The sequence below is a fragment of the Chenopodium quinoa genome, unplaced genomic scaffold (assembly GCF_001683475.1).
Source record: "Chenopodium quinoa cultivar QQ74 unplaced genomic scaffold, ASM168347v1, whole genome shotgun sequence".
In the NCBI taxonomy this organism is placed as follows: Eukaryota; Viridiplantae; Streptophyta; class Magnoliopsida; order Caryophyllales; family Amaranthaceae; genus Chenopodium; species Chenopodium quinoa.
Window position 1 is genome coordinate 50,117 of NW_018743919.1, and position 16,753 is coordinate 66,869.

Sequence of the window (16,753 nt, forward strand, 5' to 3'; positions counted from 1 at the left end):
TCTTATTATATTCATGTCAATGTAATAAAATAAGATACTCCGTATATATTGTATTTATCTACTTTGGAAAAGCCCATGACAGCAGTGTGTTAATTAAATAATATCACATATTTGATGCCAATATGCTATTATGCTAGTAGATTATTATAAACGAGTATCGCAAGGTTTTTTTTTATATAACGTTCATTATTAGTCTAGTTGACTATGAAGTACATAACGTGAAGCAATTAAAAATACTCATTTGAGTCATCTCAAATTAAAAAATAAAGAGAAGATATAAAGGTATTGAGTGCGGATTGCCGCACGAAAATTTACGTGCTGCAGGCTTGACTGATATATTTCACTTGTTGGCTGATATGTTTTATGTGTTGGCTGATATGTTTCATTTGTTGACTGATATGGTTTTGTGTTGGCTAATATATTCATTTTAATTTGTTGGTTGATATGTTTTTTTTTTTTTTAATTTTTGATATGTTCCTTTTGTTGGCTGCTATCAGACATCAGTTGGCTGATATGTTTCTTTAGTTGGGTGATATCTTTATTTTGTTGGTTGATATGTATATTTTAATTGTTGGCTTATATGTTTCATTTTGTTGCTTGATATGTTTATTTTGTTGGCTTACTTATTGCTTTTGTTCGTCGATTTCATCCTTTTGTTGGTTGATATGTTTCATTTGTTGGCTGATAAGTAACTTTTGTTGGCTGATATATTCCTCTTGTTGGCTGATATGTATATTTTGTTGGTTAATACGTTTTTATTAAAGTCTGCTATGTCCCTGATGTTGGCTGATATCAGTCATCAATTGGTTGATATGTCAATTTTAAAAGTTGATATGCGTCATTTGTTAGCTAATATATTTTTATTTCCTTCTCATTCTCTCTCTACTCCTCACTCTTCTTCACAAAATCATCATATCAACCAAGATTCCTTTCTCTCACTTCTAATCCTATCACCACCAACACAACCACCACCACACTTTCTCTCCTAGCTTCCTACCGCAGCCCCCACCCACCACCAACACAACTACCACCATACTCTCTCTCCTTCCTGCCGTACGCGTAGCCCCCACCCACCACCAACACATCCAATCACACTCTCTCTCCTTCCTGCAGCAGCCCCCACCCACCACCAACACAACCAACCAAACTCTCTCTCCTTCCTGTAGTAGCCCCCACCGACCACCATACTTTCTCTTCTTCTTGTCGTAGCCACACTGGAGCCCAGTCGCAGCCATGGCCTACACGCAACTCCCTTCTCTTCTCTTACCCACATTACAGCAGCCCCGTATCTCTTCTTCACCTCACGTGTAATACTCCGTATTTTTATATGTATTTTAATTTAAATAAGTATTTCTTAAAGTATTTAAATAATTCGAAATGAATTATTTATGGTGTTTCATTAATTTAAAAAAGAATTATTTTAATTAAAAGTTTATTTTTAATTATTTAACAATCTTGAAAATATTTTATTTCATGATTTGGAAACTTTGGGCATATTATTTTATAAAAGGAAATTTTAGAGTCAACAAGTTTTTAAAGAAAGTCAAAATACTAGTTTAACTAGAAAAGAGATCATTAAGGGTAAAAAGGGAATTTAAATCTAGGAGGATTTTGGAAAAGAGAGTATAAATACCCATCACATGGGCAAAATTAAACTTTGCTTAAGGTGGAAAATACCCAAAGGTAACTCTCTTTCTCTCTCCTCTTATTTTCTCTTAATTTTCCCCTTCCCCTTATTTTAATTTTAATATTTTTTTCACACCACCACCACACACACCTCACGGTGGCCGGCTGCCACCACCACCATAGCCGGCCGCCGTCTCCAGCACAGGGCCTCCAGCAGCAGCAACCGTGGGAGGTGGCGCCAGCCACCCTCCCTTTCTTCCCCCTTGTGCGTGTGTGTGTTTGTAAAAAAAAAAATAAAAAAAAAATAAAATTGTTCTTTTGATTTTAATTAAATCTATCCTTAATTTAATTATTGTTTTTGGGTTTTGTGATGATTTTATGATGTTTGATAATAAGTATTTTGTATATAAATTTTCAGATTTGGTTTTGAATTAAAAAACCCCAAATTATAAACCCTAGGTTTCTAAGTTAATGTATATTGATGGAAATTGTTTATGGGTGATTTAAATTATTGAAATAAGTATTTTAAAACACAATTACCGCAATTTTAAATGATTTAATAAAGCTGAAATTTTTATATATAAGCTATAATTAAGTTTCTTGAAAGTATTTTTAATTACCCATTAATTGGGAGTAAAAGTAAAGGTTTTAAATTAAATTTCAGCTTGTTTTAGAGGGTTTATGAGTGATTTAAAGAGTGTATATATTGCTGGAAATTTGTGTGGAATAGGTATTAATGCCTCTTTGTAATTTTGATTTGTAGGAGACTTCCAAGTGAATGATTTTATTTAGTCGTGGCGATTTTGAGATCATATTTATGGTACGTTCACGTACTTGGTAATTATTTGAATATGTAGTAGCATGCTAGGCTTTGATAAATTAATTTCAAGTAGTATCATGATAGGTGTTGGTTGGAATTTGTTACTTGGATTGATGTTGGTAAATGATTTGTGATGTATGAATTGTTTATGATGAATTGGTGATTGAAATTAATTATATTGGCATGTTGAGTATGAACCATACTTTTATTATTGGCATGATAGAGAGCATGATTAATCAAACTAAATATTTAATTTGATTTGGAATATGAAAAGGGAATTTTATTATGGTTCATATAATTTTCATTGATGCTTTAAGCATAGGAATTGAGCTATCAAGTGTCTTAGTACATAGGAATAAATTATATTGCGGTGCTTATGTGCACTTAAGGTGTTTCTAACACCGAGGGATAGGATTTGCGGCGCATTATGCGTTTAAGGTGTCTTTGACACCGAGATAGATTAAAAAGGGTTCAACAATTAAATTTATATGGTCACTAATTATTCAAGAGTTAAATTGGTAGGTTTGACTGCTTGAATGATTTATTATGATTGATTGTGTTATGGTTTGAGAGTCATCACCAAGTCTAAAAATATGTAAACAACGTAAAGTGAAAGACATTACGCACCAAAACTTTTGGAACGTATATACCTTGAGTATGAACATATGGGGAGAGTTATGGAGTTTTATATTTAACCATAGCTTCTACTGGGAGTACAGGACGTTGTATTTTCCTTTTTATTTATTTTATGCGTAGGACGTCCAGTCACTTCATGTGACATTTACCTACCGGGTTAGCTCCCGGTGTAGTTTACCTCAATTTATTTGGGGTAGGGATTTGGTGGGAAACCCGTTCGATGCGTAATCAAATTAAATAAGCAATTTATTTATTTATTGGTTGGTCGTTTGGTATGTTGTATGCTTGTAAACAAGTGCAGCAAGGTAAGTTGTGTGCTGATAGGATGAAAACATGTTGGTGTGTTTTTATTACGCTTATGTACTCAGCATTGCTGATTGTGTGTTGTATGTTTGTTTGGACTTGTCTTTACCTTGGCCCTACGACGACCCATTTCTGATGGCGAGTAGTGGGGACAAGTAGAGTGAAGCTTTTCAGGTGATGAAGCATTTTCATGGTGGGCATGAGTGAAGAGTGAATCATGCTTAGTTTCCATAGGAATATGATGTGTTTTATTTGCTTTGAATATTATTTATTTTATTATGTTCATGAGACTAACAAAAAGGTTTTCGATATTGTTTGATTTTAAGGGCCTAAAATGGTTTCAAGTTGTAGGTTGACTTTGTTTGACTTCGTTTGACTTTACTTTCTTTTGGTTTGACTTTTGAGTTGACTTATTTTGAATGATTTTAAAGGTAGTCTTCTGCTGTGTGTCTTTGATATTTGCCTTAGCCGTTTTCACGGTGGTAGTAATGTCTTAGATTTTCCTACTTCGTATTTTAAAAGGGCAAAATAGGTAATTTTTAAGGAAAGCAATTTCTAGAGTGTTACAAAGTGGTACCCCAACCACCGCACTAGGCTACGCCGGAGCCCAGTTCGAATTACTCTGATTTTGCACCACCACGACCTCTACCTTAAGCCGCCGCCGCACCGCCATTAGTGTTTTGGGGTTTTTGATGTCCTGCGGGAGAGTTACAATTCCGAGACTGGAACCGGACGGCTGTACCTGCAAAACAAACGGAGACTCCGAGTGATTGGAGTTCCGCCTCCAACGGTCAAGTTAGTACTTGTTTAAGGAGTAATTAATGCGGAAAAGTAAAATGTGTTTCTCTAGGTGAGAGTAATTAATGAGCGTAACCCCGTTTAGTGAGGATTAGTGAAAGTATTTATAACCTTAGGAAGCGTGCCAACCCTAGGTTAATCTAGGGCTGATTGGGCTTCCCTTGGAAGTTGGGCCTAAGTGGACGGTTAATCTAGGATGCCACGTGTCGTGACATAATAGGTCCAGGGTGGACAAATAGGTGCGTGCCACGTGGCAAACCCTGACAGGTCCAACTGGAGGACACTTGGCAGGACCTGATTGGCCCACGTGGCGCATTCCGATTGGTGGGAGCATAATCCCTTAATCAATTAGCACCTTCAATTGTTATTTATTTGTTTTAATTTGTGATTTGTTTTTCATTTTGGGGATTTTGTTTTTTCTTAGTATGATTTTGGTTTATTTGGGGATTTTGAAGGTGATGGAAGGATGGAGTAAGGGGATTTTGCTGGTGGTGGAAGAATGGAGTAAGGATGTCGCTGCCGCTACCGCTACCGTTGCCACTACCGCTGCCGCACAAACTATTGGGTGCAGACTGTCGCACCCAATAGTTTGTAAAAAATAAAATACAAAGTATTTCAATCATTTTTATTTATTCGAAACGATTTTACTTTTATACTATCCACACCAGCACACGACACACATTCTACTTTAACTTTTTTTAATGAAAAATGATTGAGGAAAATATAGTCATGTAAAATCTATTTAGTTTACATTGCTTTTCATTTAAACTTTTATTATATCAAATTTTTACACATTGAAAATTAAATATATATGGGTTCGTTTGGTATTGCTCTGGTTTTCTGTTTTTTGGTTTTTTTTTTTTAAAATCATACTTCCTCCGTTTCATAATAATCGCAACAGTAGGGTTGACATAAAGTTTTAGAAAAAGAGAAGCATCCGCACTCAAATTTCCGTGCGGCTGGCTTGACTGATATGTTTTACTTGTAGGCTGATATGTTTCATGTGTTGGCTGATATGTTTCATTTGTTAGCTGATATGGTTTTTTTGTTGGCTAATATATTCCTTTTGTTGGCTGATATGTTTTTTTTTTCGCTTTTGTTGGCTGATATCAGACATCATTTGGCTTATATGTTTCTTTAGTTGGCTGATATATTTATTTTGTTGGCTGATATCTATATTTTAGTTGTTGGCTTATATATTTTGTTGGCTTATATGTTTATTTTATTGGCTTACCTGTTGCTTTTGTTGGCTGATTTCATCATTTTGTTGGCTAATATGCTCCATTTGTTGGCTGATATGTTCCTTTTGTTGGTTGATATGTATCTTTTGTTAGATGATATGTTGCTATCGTTGGCTGATATGTATTTTTTGTTGGCTGATATATTCCTTTTGTCTGCTGATACATTTTTATTAATGTCTGATATGTCCCTAATCTTGACTAATATCAAACATCAATTGGCTGATATGAGTTATTTGTTGGCTAATGTGATACTACATTACTACTATATTTATTTCTCTCTCTCCTCTTTCTCCCTCTTCTTCTTTCCTCTTTCTTCCTTTCTCTTTGTTTCTTACACCACTACCCAAGACCCAACAAACCACGACCCTAACCTCACGCCACACCCAACCAGCCACAACCCTAACCTCACGCCACCACCCAACCAGCCACCACCCTAACATGTTGCTGCCACGAGCCACCACCCTTCCCCTACTGCCCTAGGTCATCACCCTTGCTTCAAATCTAGGGTTTCAATCGCCAATCGTCATCGTCATCGTCATAGTCAATTCCTCCCGCACGAAGCATTGAGTGCAAACGTCCGCACCCAATAGTTTGTGTTAGAAAAATTATAGGGTGGAGACCAAAAGGAGAATTTTTTAATATAAAGTATAGTTAGTGACTTAGTGGGGATATATTTAATTGTTTGTAGAAGAGAGAAATAATAAAAAAAAAACTAGTGTAAATGGGGTTGGTAGAAGAGAGAAATAATAAAATAGTTATGGGTCCTTATCAAATAAGAAAGTGTTGCAATTATTATGAAACGGATGAAAAAAGAAAGTGTTGCGATTATTATGAAACGGAGGGAATATGATATACGTCATAAAATGAATCAGAAACTGGTCAAACTTATTAAAATCATGATAATTTTGAAAACTGATAACTGAAAATTGGAAACACCTTTTTCTTGTTTCCTGTTTATGGCCTTTTGTTTTTTCAAAAAAAAAAATTTTGAAAAAAAAATCAAAAAACGATAAACAAGCCCTAAGTGATTAATTACACTTTTGTAAGTGTGAAATGAGAAATATTGCAATTAAAAGAGGAAATATGTACTAGGGTAGCACAAATAACGACGATCAATGTGGAAAATGAGTAGTATAAATAGATGACATTTAGGTTCCAACTAATTAACTCTTCATCCACATCAAACAAAAGAAATTAAAATTATAAAGAGGAAAAACGAGCATGGCAAAGCAATCAACTTCATCCACTTCCAAGTTTAAGTTGACTCTCTTGGCATTTTTGATGCTCACTATTGCTGGTACACTTATTTTCCCCCTCCATCTTTAGCTTCGATTTCATTGTACTGTTGGTATGCTAGCTAGCTTAATTAGTTAACGACAAAGGTAATTTTAAGATGTAAAAATTTAACATGGTACCAAATTCGAGCAGTTTGATATCTTGGGTTTGGCTTTGGTAATAAAACTAGGTTAAAATCCTATGCAATGTACGTTTGTTAAATATTTTTGACAATAATATTACAAAATATAAAGTATATAAAAGATATGCAGAAATATTTCATTTCGGTATATATGAAATATGATTGTCAAACTGGAAAGAAAATATCATAAGGTATAAATAGCTTACTTAAGGACTTTGCAAAAAAAAAAAAATAAAAAATAAAAAAATTAAATAAATAAGGTGGGAAATTTTTTCACAAGGTAATGACAAGTGTTATTGGTTATCGCTTTTTTTTTTTTTTTTTTTTTTTTAAGGAAGAACTAGATCCATATATTAATCATCCATGTCTAACAAAGTCAGAGTTACGATAGAATGAGGAAAAGAGCCAAACCTCGCAAGCTCCGTAGTTCCCCCCGTATCCCTCCGAGCAACCAAGTGACCTACGGTATTACAACTTCTTTATGCATGCGTAAAAATACAAAAATCAAGTAAGGCTCTGGCTACATTGATGTCCTCATAAACATGGTGGATCGGTTTTCTACCATGGGCCTTAGAGGTGATTGCATGGATTACCGATTGCGAGTTCGATTCAACCCAAACATTAGTGAACCCATATCTCAAGGCAACCGACAATGCGTACCTAATAGCCAATGCTTCCATGCACTCGGGGTCGGAGGATTTCACCCTCTTCGTGGCTGTTGTTAGGATGGTGCCACTCTCGTCTCTGACCACCACTCCTAGGCCTCCCTCTCCTCCCTCCCTAACGTGAGCATCAACATTTATCTTGACTACGCCAGTGGGAGGTTTTAACCATTTACTCACGCCTCCTTGCTTAGATTGAGCTCCAGCCTCCCTAACCCTCGCATTGTACACCCCGTAATCCTCCACGTATCTGCAGAAACCCCCAGCTAGAGCCACCATGTTCGGATTGGCTCCCTCGAACAACACCAGATTTCTACCTCTCCAAATTTCCCATATGAGAGCCATGAATCTCCTCAACTTTTCCCCATTCAACTTTCGAAACATCCAGTCCCACGTTTCCATGCACGAAGATGACGGAGCATCACTTAATATGGCTTTAAGATCACTCCTCTCCCACACCTCTTTTGCAATGGAACACATGAAGAGTGCGTGGTGGACTGACTCAGGCTATTCCTTGCATATTGGGCAAAGGTTGTTTGTTACGATGTGTTTTTTAGCTAACTTGTCCATCACAGCAATGTTGCCCTTAATGACACCCCATAAGAAGTGACGAAGTTTCGGTGGGATCTTCATATTCCATATCTTGCGCCACCAATCCACCAGCTCACCTCCATGATCATCACCACCCCTTGACATGCGAGCCAACCAATACCCAGATTTTACGCTATACCTCCCATCACTCGTAAGCACCCATTGCCTCAAATCCTCCCTATGAAACTCTGGCAGAGGTAGTTGAAGGGCTAACCCAGCGTCCTCTTCTAACATCCTACTCACCTTCTCTTCATCCCATCCCTTCCCATCAGCTGTAAGCAATTCATACACCAGCATGTCCTCTGGGCATCAGTTGGCTTTGTGGGAGTATGTGGTTTGTCATGTTTCACGAGCCACGCCTCCTTCCAGTATTTGACAAATCTGCCATCCCCAACCCTCCAACCAATTCCATCTCGGACAAGGCCCTTTGCACCCCATAAGCTCCTCCACACATAACTAGGATCGTAGCCTCTCCTAGCCTCCAAAATCCCGATCCTCCTAAAGTATCTTGCCTTCATTATCCTCCCTATAAGAGATCTCAGATTTTCAATCAATCTCCACAATTGCTTTGCAAGAAGGGCATGGTCAAAATTTCTCAAGTCCCGAAATCCGAGCTCCCCCCCCCATTGCTTTAGGCTTACATAGGTTCTCCCAACTTTGCCAATGAAGCTTCCTATGATTCTCATTTGATCCCCACCAAAATCGGCAACACAATTTGTGTATATCGTCAATAATATGATCCGGAATCCTAAAGACACTCATCATATACATGGGAATTGATTTGTATGATCGCTTTGATGAGTACTTCTTTGCCTGGTTTGGAGAGGAGCTTCTCCTTCCACCCACTCAACTTCTTACAAAACCTCCCCTTAATCCCTTCAAACACCTCCTTCTTCGATCTACCAATCATAGTTGGGAGGCCTAGATACTTTTCATGCTTCTCCACCTCTCTTACCCCCAAGGTTTCAACAATCACCCTTCTCCTTCTCACGTCAACTCCTTTACTAAACACTATCTCCGTCTTGTCTAGATTTACTTTCTGTCTGGAAGCCCCTTCATACACCATGATGATCTCAGCTATTGTGGAGCATTCTTGGAGAGTAGCTTTTGCAAAGAGTAGACTATCATCGGCAAAGAAAAGGTGAGACACCCTTGGAGCCTCCCTGCATACTCGGGACCCTGTTATCCTGTTCTCCCTTACAGCTTTAGACAACAACCCTGAGAAAGCATCGGCACATAAAAGGAACAGGTAAGGGGAGATAGGGTCCCCTTGCCGTAAGCCTCTAGAGGGAACCACCGAGGCAACTATATCTCCATTAACCTTGAATGCGAAGGATACGCTTGAAATGCATTTCATTACCATATCAATCCACTTGTCAGAAAAGCCTAGTTTCATCATTACCCATCTAAGGAAGCACCATTCAATTCTGTCATAGGCCTTACTCATGTCTAACTTCAAAGCAATTGTGCCCTTCCTATTTCCACCTCCTCTCTTCATAGCATGAAAAGTCTCATATGCAATCATAGCATTATCAGTAATCAACCTACCCGGGATGAAAGCACTTTGATTTTCAGTGATAATATGATTCAGGAAAGGTTTTAGCCTATTAGCTAAGGTTTTGGAGATAATTTTGTAGATTACATTGTAACAACTAATAGGTCTAAAGTCCTTCATGTGCTTGGGATCATTACATTTCGGGATTAGGACTATGCATGTTTTATTTATATGAGTCAGATCACCATCACCATGCCACCACTTACGAATCATATTAACCATGTCAAAACCAATAATGTGCCAAAATTTTGAAAGAATAAGGCGTGCATTCATTCTATACTTGGTGCTTTATTAGGGTGCATCTGGAATAGCGCCGTCTTTATTTCTTCCGGTGTCGGGTTAGCATCAAACACCTCATTCATTTCGGTTGTAACCTGCTGGGACAGCCCCTCCAACGCCACATCATACTCGGCTGGATCATCCGAAGTGAAAAGCTGCCGAAAATATCTCTCGACTACGCCTTGAATTTGGTCCCCATTCTCCTACCATCTACCCTCCTCATCATACAACCCCATAATGGTGTTTCGTTTTAGGCGATTACTTGCTTTCCTATGAAAGTACGAGGTATTTTTGTCCCCGTCCTTTAAATCATTTGCTCTTGCCCTAGCAAACCAATACGTCTCTTCTTCCCTCCTTAACACCTCTAATCTCTCGGCTAGCATTTTGCACCACCCTAGCATAGCATTATCCACAACTCCCCCTTTTGCCTCCTTCAACTCTCTTCGCATTCTAGCTTTTTCTTTCGTATGTTTCCGAAGGTAGACCCGACCCACTTCTTCAGCCCCTTCGCACACCCTTTTATCCTCTCGTGAACCTGCTTCCCATTTCCCTCCTCCCACGCCATCCTAACCACCTCCCTGCATTCCACACTAGATAGCCACAAATCTTCAAACCTAAAACGCCGACTTTTACGTGTTGCAACCTTCCTTCCTTCTGTGTTAACCATAATAGGAGCGTGGTCCGAGGCAACTCTAGCTAGATGTGTCACCTTGAACTCCGTAAATAAGGCCCACCACTCCTCATCACCAAGGGCTCTATCCAACCTCTCCTTCACCAATGTCTCCACACTCCTCCCCCGTTGCCATGTAAATTTGTTACCCGAGAATCCCCAATCCCTCAACTTGCACACGCCAATGGTATCACGGAACTCTTTCATCCTGGTCTCACTTCTCCACACCCCACCCTCCTTCTGTGAATTATCAAGTATCTCATTGAAATCCCCGAAAAGAGCAATGGTAACGAGCAGCTTCTCCTTAGATTTCGCATGAGCTCCCATGATTTGTGTTTGTTCTCATTTTCTGGCCAACCATATATACCAACCACTCTCCACCCTGGAACACCCTCATTATTGCATATATCAATAGCACAATGATTATCCGAGAAGGACACTAACCTTGCATCCACATCCCTCCACCAAATACTCAACCCACCAGACCTACCCCTACATGCCACATTAATGCCATACTCATATCCACATCGCCTCCGAATCCTACTCATCATGTCAACATTTGTCTTAGTCTCCATCAGAAAGACGACCCCCGGCCTCTCCATCCAGCATAAATCCCGGAGGGTTGATTCAGTCTTCGGGTTGCCAATCCCGAAGACATTCCAACTTAAGAGCTTCATTGTTGTTTGAGGGGTTGGTAGATTTTAACACCCTCTACTTGGATAGACCTGTCCCCAGTATTTTGATCTTCAAATACACGCTGTCTCTTTTCAAGAGCACCTCCTTCCCCTACATTTTCCTCCCTCCCTATCTCCTCCCCCTCACGTTTTTTATACGACACAATGTTAGTTTGGTTCCCTTCGATTCCATTCACTATAGTCTGCCTCCTCCCACGAGCCAGTCTCTTCCATCTCTTCTTCTCATTCCCCTCTACTTCCTTACCCGCCATGTCGCCCTCAATATCCATTTCACTCTCCTTACTCACCAACTCAACAGCCCCATTCCCCATCTCCTTCACCTTCCCCTCCTCAACACCCACGCCACTACTCCCCTCCTCATTAATATTCGCATCCATTCCATACTCTACATACTCACGCACATTACCTTCCTTAGTGTTGGTAATTTTTGTAGCACACAACACCAGGTTGTTCGTTCCTTCAACAAAAAAGGGAACCAATTGGGCCTCCTTCAATTTTGGCGTCACACTTTTACTACTACCCTCCCTAGTCTCTCCCTCCGATGGATTCTCTGCAACTGGTTTCGATACAAACACCAACGATCTCGACGCACGTAGCCTGTTTACTTCCTCTTGTTTTTTATTTGCACCCTTCCTTGGTGACGCCCTTAGCCACACTCCCCATTGCCTCTCCAGCGAACTATCCTCCTCCTCTGCCATTGCACAATCCCTCTCCGTATGCCCTAGAACACCACAATGGAAACAGAACGTGGCAAGACGTTCGTATTTTAGATTTATCGTAGTTATTGTTCCCATTTTGTTCTTTAATTACTAAACCTTTGGATTGGCTTCGATGTATTAACCATCACCCTAACCCTTCTGGATCTTTCCCACCCAAGGAAATCATCCTCTACCTCCATGACCACCCCCAGCTTCTCCGCAATCTTTCGCACATCCCCATTGCCCCTACTATCAAAAGGAAGATTGTTTAATCTTACCTAAAAAGGGCAAAATTTTAACTCAATTGAATCGGGTTGTTCATGTCCTCTAATTTCTTGAAGGATGATTAGGTTATTATCAAAGTGCCATGGTGCCCCTTCCATCACCTTCTCCTTATCCCTCCAATGAAAGAATTGTATCATGAACATGTTGCTTTCAATCTTCCTGAAAACCACCTCCCTCGATAACACCCATACTTGTTTCAGAGTGTTTTGCAAGGCATCGAAATTATAGGACCGAATTGTCAAAACCTTGCCTACCAGCGATAATCCAATACTCTCCTGAGATAACCGTTCGTTATCCTCCCCCAAGTCAGCCACTTCACTCTCCTCCTCCGTAATTTTTAATTTTGCCCATCTATCTATCTATCAAAACATCCTCCATTGATCCCGGGACCTTAAACCTCTCTGATGAGGACGAGACTCGCCTTTCACGAGATGTGGAACTCGTATAACCCTAACGCTAGGAGGAACCCTAACTAGAGAGAAAACGAGACTTTTTTTTTTTGTTTTGTTTTCATATTTATAAATATATTATTCAGATCACTATTGGTTATCGCTTTTAGTACAAGTTAATAGATAGATTAATTATACTTCATGTTAAAAAATTATACTCCTTACAAAAAAAATAAAAAATAGCAACAAAAGCTTTTTGATTAAATCCCAAATATTACGTAAAGATCCAAAATTGGACTAGAATAATCATCAAATCCGGATTATTTTGGATTGGAGTTTTCTAGACTGTCTACCGGTCCCTGGTCCATCAATATAGTTATAGTATTATTATGGTTTTCTTTCCATTTTAATAAATTAATGTCACTAGTAATTTTAACATGGTATGAAGATCGAGCGAGTTGAGATCTTAGGTTTTCGCTTTTTGAGTATCCGTGTTAATTAATGATTAATTGTTATGATCTATGCAGCTCCTACGCTTGGCAGGATGCAACCAACAACTGAAATAAACCCAGAAGTTATAAAAACCATAATACAAGATTTGGGAAACGAACAACTTGCTGCTTTTTACATGCAGGAAACAATAATGGCAGCAAAAGAACAACTTGGCTTGGAAGAACCAAAGCTCGCAATGGTTATTGAACAAAATCAACTCAAATGCACGCGAAGCCGAGGATATTGTGATATAAATAACCCAGATTGTTGTGAAGGACTTACTTGTCAGCGGATCAGATACCCAGATAGCGCTTGCCTCTAAGATTGGGTTAGTTGCCAACGCTACGCGGTGTCTATGCACACAATGCAATGGTTCGTTAGCAAGGGTAATTAGGCAAAGATCGAGTTAAATAAATAAATAAATGTAAGCAGGATTGCATCGATGCTTGGTATGTGTATGTCGATCAATATATAGTTGATGATGTACTCGGTAGGTTATTTCGAATTTTAATGTGAGTGAAGTTATGTTAGGACTTATAATAACGATGATGAATAATCTATGTAACTCTATGTTTGAGTCTTTGAAGTGATGCTTAGCTTGAATAAAGGTATGTAAGAGTACTTTCGTTTACTTCGTATCTATGATAAATTATATTATGACTTTTTTTTTTATACATAGCTATAAATTATAACTTAGACAAGTATACTTACTAAAAAAAACAATTAGCTTAGAGATGTTAAAGCTTAAAAATTTACATTGATAAGCACAAAAAAGTAACTTTAACATTTGTTTTAAATATAAATATTGAGAATCTTTACTTTTTTTAAAAAATATTAACCTACAAACACAGTTTCTTAATGTTTCTTGGCAGTTAATCCTTTGGTTTCAAAATAATTGATATAATTTGATTTTTTTTAATATTAATGGCTTAGCAATAATGTTGAAAAATGCAAATATATAAAAATGCACATGGGAAATTTTTTGTGAGGTGCTAGAAGATATGATGCCGATCACATCTGAATCGAATCATCTTAATTAGGTAGGCTTTTTTATAATAGAATAATAACTTTGACTTTGGCTAGGTTTTTAAAATATACTAGTGGTTAACGTGAAGGAAATAAAATAATAGTGTCATTAATCATCTAAATTTGCTATAGATCTGGAGAATGAGTAAAATATATATTATATATAGATGACATTTTGGGTTCCAATTTTTCATCCCATCAACTTAAATCACAAATAATTGCCAAAGAAATCGATTAATTTTATACACGAGTATATACGAAAGTATACATAAGCATGGCTAAGCAATCAATTTCAACCACTTCCAAGTTTGCACTCTTAGCATTTCTGATGCTCACTATAGCTGGTATATTTGTTTAATTTCAACCCTCTTTAATTTCGTTGTGTAAGCTACCTTAATTAGTTAAAGTCGAAATTAAGTAATTTTGTTTTCTAAAAAATTTAACATGATATTAGTCTGTTAGATCAAGCTAGGGTTTTTCACTTCTTGGCTTTGGTAATTATATTATTGAGTAATTGTGTTAATTAGTTGCTTATTAAGATGTATTGTAATGGTGTATATATACAGCTCCTACACTGAGCACGACGCAACTAACAACCGAGACAAACCCTGAAGCTATGACATCAATACTACAAGAGCTAGGAAAGGAACAACTTGCTGCTTCATATTATTACTTGAAGAAAATGGAAATAAAAGAGCAACTTGGCTTGGAAGAAACAAAGCTGGCCATGGTCGTCGAACAAAAGCCTCTCAAATGTGAGGGAAAAGGAGGTCCTTGTACTTGGGCTGAGTGTTGTCCTGGTCTTATATGTGCCTATGTTTTTCCTATATGGAAATTTGGCACTTGTGTCGATCTATAGATTAGTTTATTTCAAATGTAAGTAGTATATATGTTTTACATCATCTCGACGATTATACAACAAGGACCTTTATTCATACGCAAAATTTAAACGAAACACGAATTGAACTAAACAGAAGTAAAAGAGTTGAACAAGGCCAGCCTGGCCAGGAGCTTAATTGAAGTACGTACAACTATCGAACTAAACAGAAGTAAAAGAACAGGTCCTTTGTAATCACTTCATTCCAAGGGCAAGATCGAAGATTCGAAGGATAGATTAATGGCAAAGTGAAGGTTGATTAAAGAAGAGTTCACAGTACCAATTACAACACTGGAGGTTCATGAAACACCGGCCTCTAGTACCTGCAGCCATACATTGGACAGTCCCCATTTGTTGCGCGACTGAGTAAGCAATCATGGCTTCTTTCAGTCCATTAGGGTTTCTACTAGTCATGAGTTGCTGGTGATAGGCATTTGCATTTACATTGTTATTTGGTTGTTGATGAGGTAACTCATCCAGCTTATTTCCTTCTATCATTTCTTTAATGATCATAACCTTTTCGACTTCTGGCCTTGCCTCATCACTCACACTTTCCCATTGCTGCTGGAGCTGCATGCATTGATAAATTTATTAGCTTGCTAGCTAGTTAAATAATGACTCCATGCATGTATCAAATAATGACTCCATGCTAATAGAGTATATATATCAAGGGTAATATATAGATTACACAAATATATAAGTATACTCTTGATATACATTACTCTATTAGTATTATATAATATATGATATCATTGATTTGCTTCCATTTGGAATTGATTGTCATGTTTATGTACAAATACTTTCATTTGGGATAAATAATCTATGCTCGTTGATAATATACAAAGTTGTGTATGTAATTTGAACTAGTTTTTTTTATTGTGACAACCAAATCCGAATAGTTATGAGTATTTATTTTGTATATATTAGTAGGTACTTTTTACAATCACGTAAATCCTTTTAATCAAATCTTGTACATCCTCCATTCCAATAAATAGACACAGTCAAATTTAGCTCACAAACATCCTAATACACTATTGTGACCTTAGATGTATACAAAGTATATATATCTTTAAAAATTAGTCAAAAAAAAAAGTTGATATTATGAAACTTTTTTTTGATACTTATTTAACAATATGTTTCATGATCTAATTTATTAGTACTCCGTATATAAGTAATGAAAAAAGTCAAACATGTCAATTATATAAGAACAGAAGGAGTACAACATACATGTTGTATGTATATCGACTATATTTCTCATTTATTTTCGAGTGATCACTAGTAGCTAGAGTAATGATTAGCTTAATCAGAACTTAATAAATAAATTTAAAACCAATTAGGGGGGAAAGAAAATACCAGAGATAGTGAGCAACAGAAAAGCTAAGAGAGCCAACTTAGATGTGGATGAAATCGATTGCTTCTCCATGCTCATTTTTTGTTTTTATATTACTTTGATTATATTGAAGGGGATGAAGAATTATAACTCCGAATATCATCTATTTATACTAATAATTTTCCATATTAAGTAATGTTAAGTAATATATCAACCTCTAGTATGGCTAATCAAAACACCCCACCATGATGTTTGCTGAATTCAATTGGAAATATTTCTATCTGCTGCACCAACACGTGAAATCATTAATGTTAACTGAAACAAAGTGGGATAATTAACTGTTTTATAAGGTTGGGAATTGGG

The 16,753-nt window shown here is 37.4% G+C and overlaps 2 protein-coding genes across 2 annotated transcripts; one reads left to right on the forward strand and one right to left on the reverse strand.

Moving 5' to 3' along the window:
• Positions 1–7,320: 7,320 nt before the first annotated feature.
• On the reverse strand, positions 7,321–7,983 carry LOC110687110. Its single transcript, XM_021863731.1, has one exon. The coding sequence runs from the start codon at positions 7,981–7,983 to the stop codon at positions 7,321–7,323; it is 663 nt and encodes a 220-aa protein (XP_021719423.1).
• Positions 7,984–14,391: 6,408 nt separating this feature from the next.
• LOC110687065 lies at positions 14,392–15,610 on the forward strand. The gene is made up of 2 exons (XM_021863693.1): positions 14,392–14,527; positions 14,750–15,610. Exons 1-2 carry the CDS (start codon positions 14,458–14,460, stop codon positions 15,040–15,042), a joined length of 363 nt encoding a protein of 120 aa, XP_021719385.1. The 5' UTR covers positions 14,392–14,457; the 3' UTR covers positions 15,043–15,610.
• Positions 15,611–16,753: the final 1,143 nt, after the last annotated feature.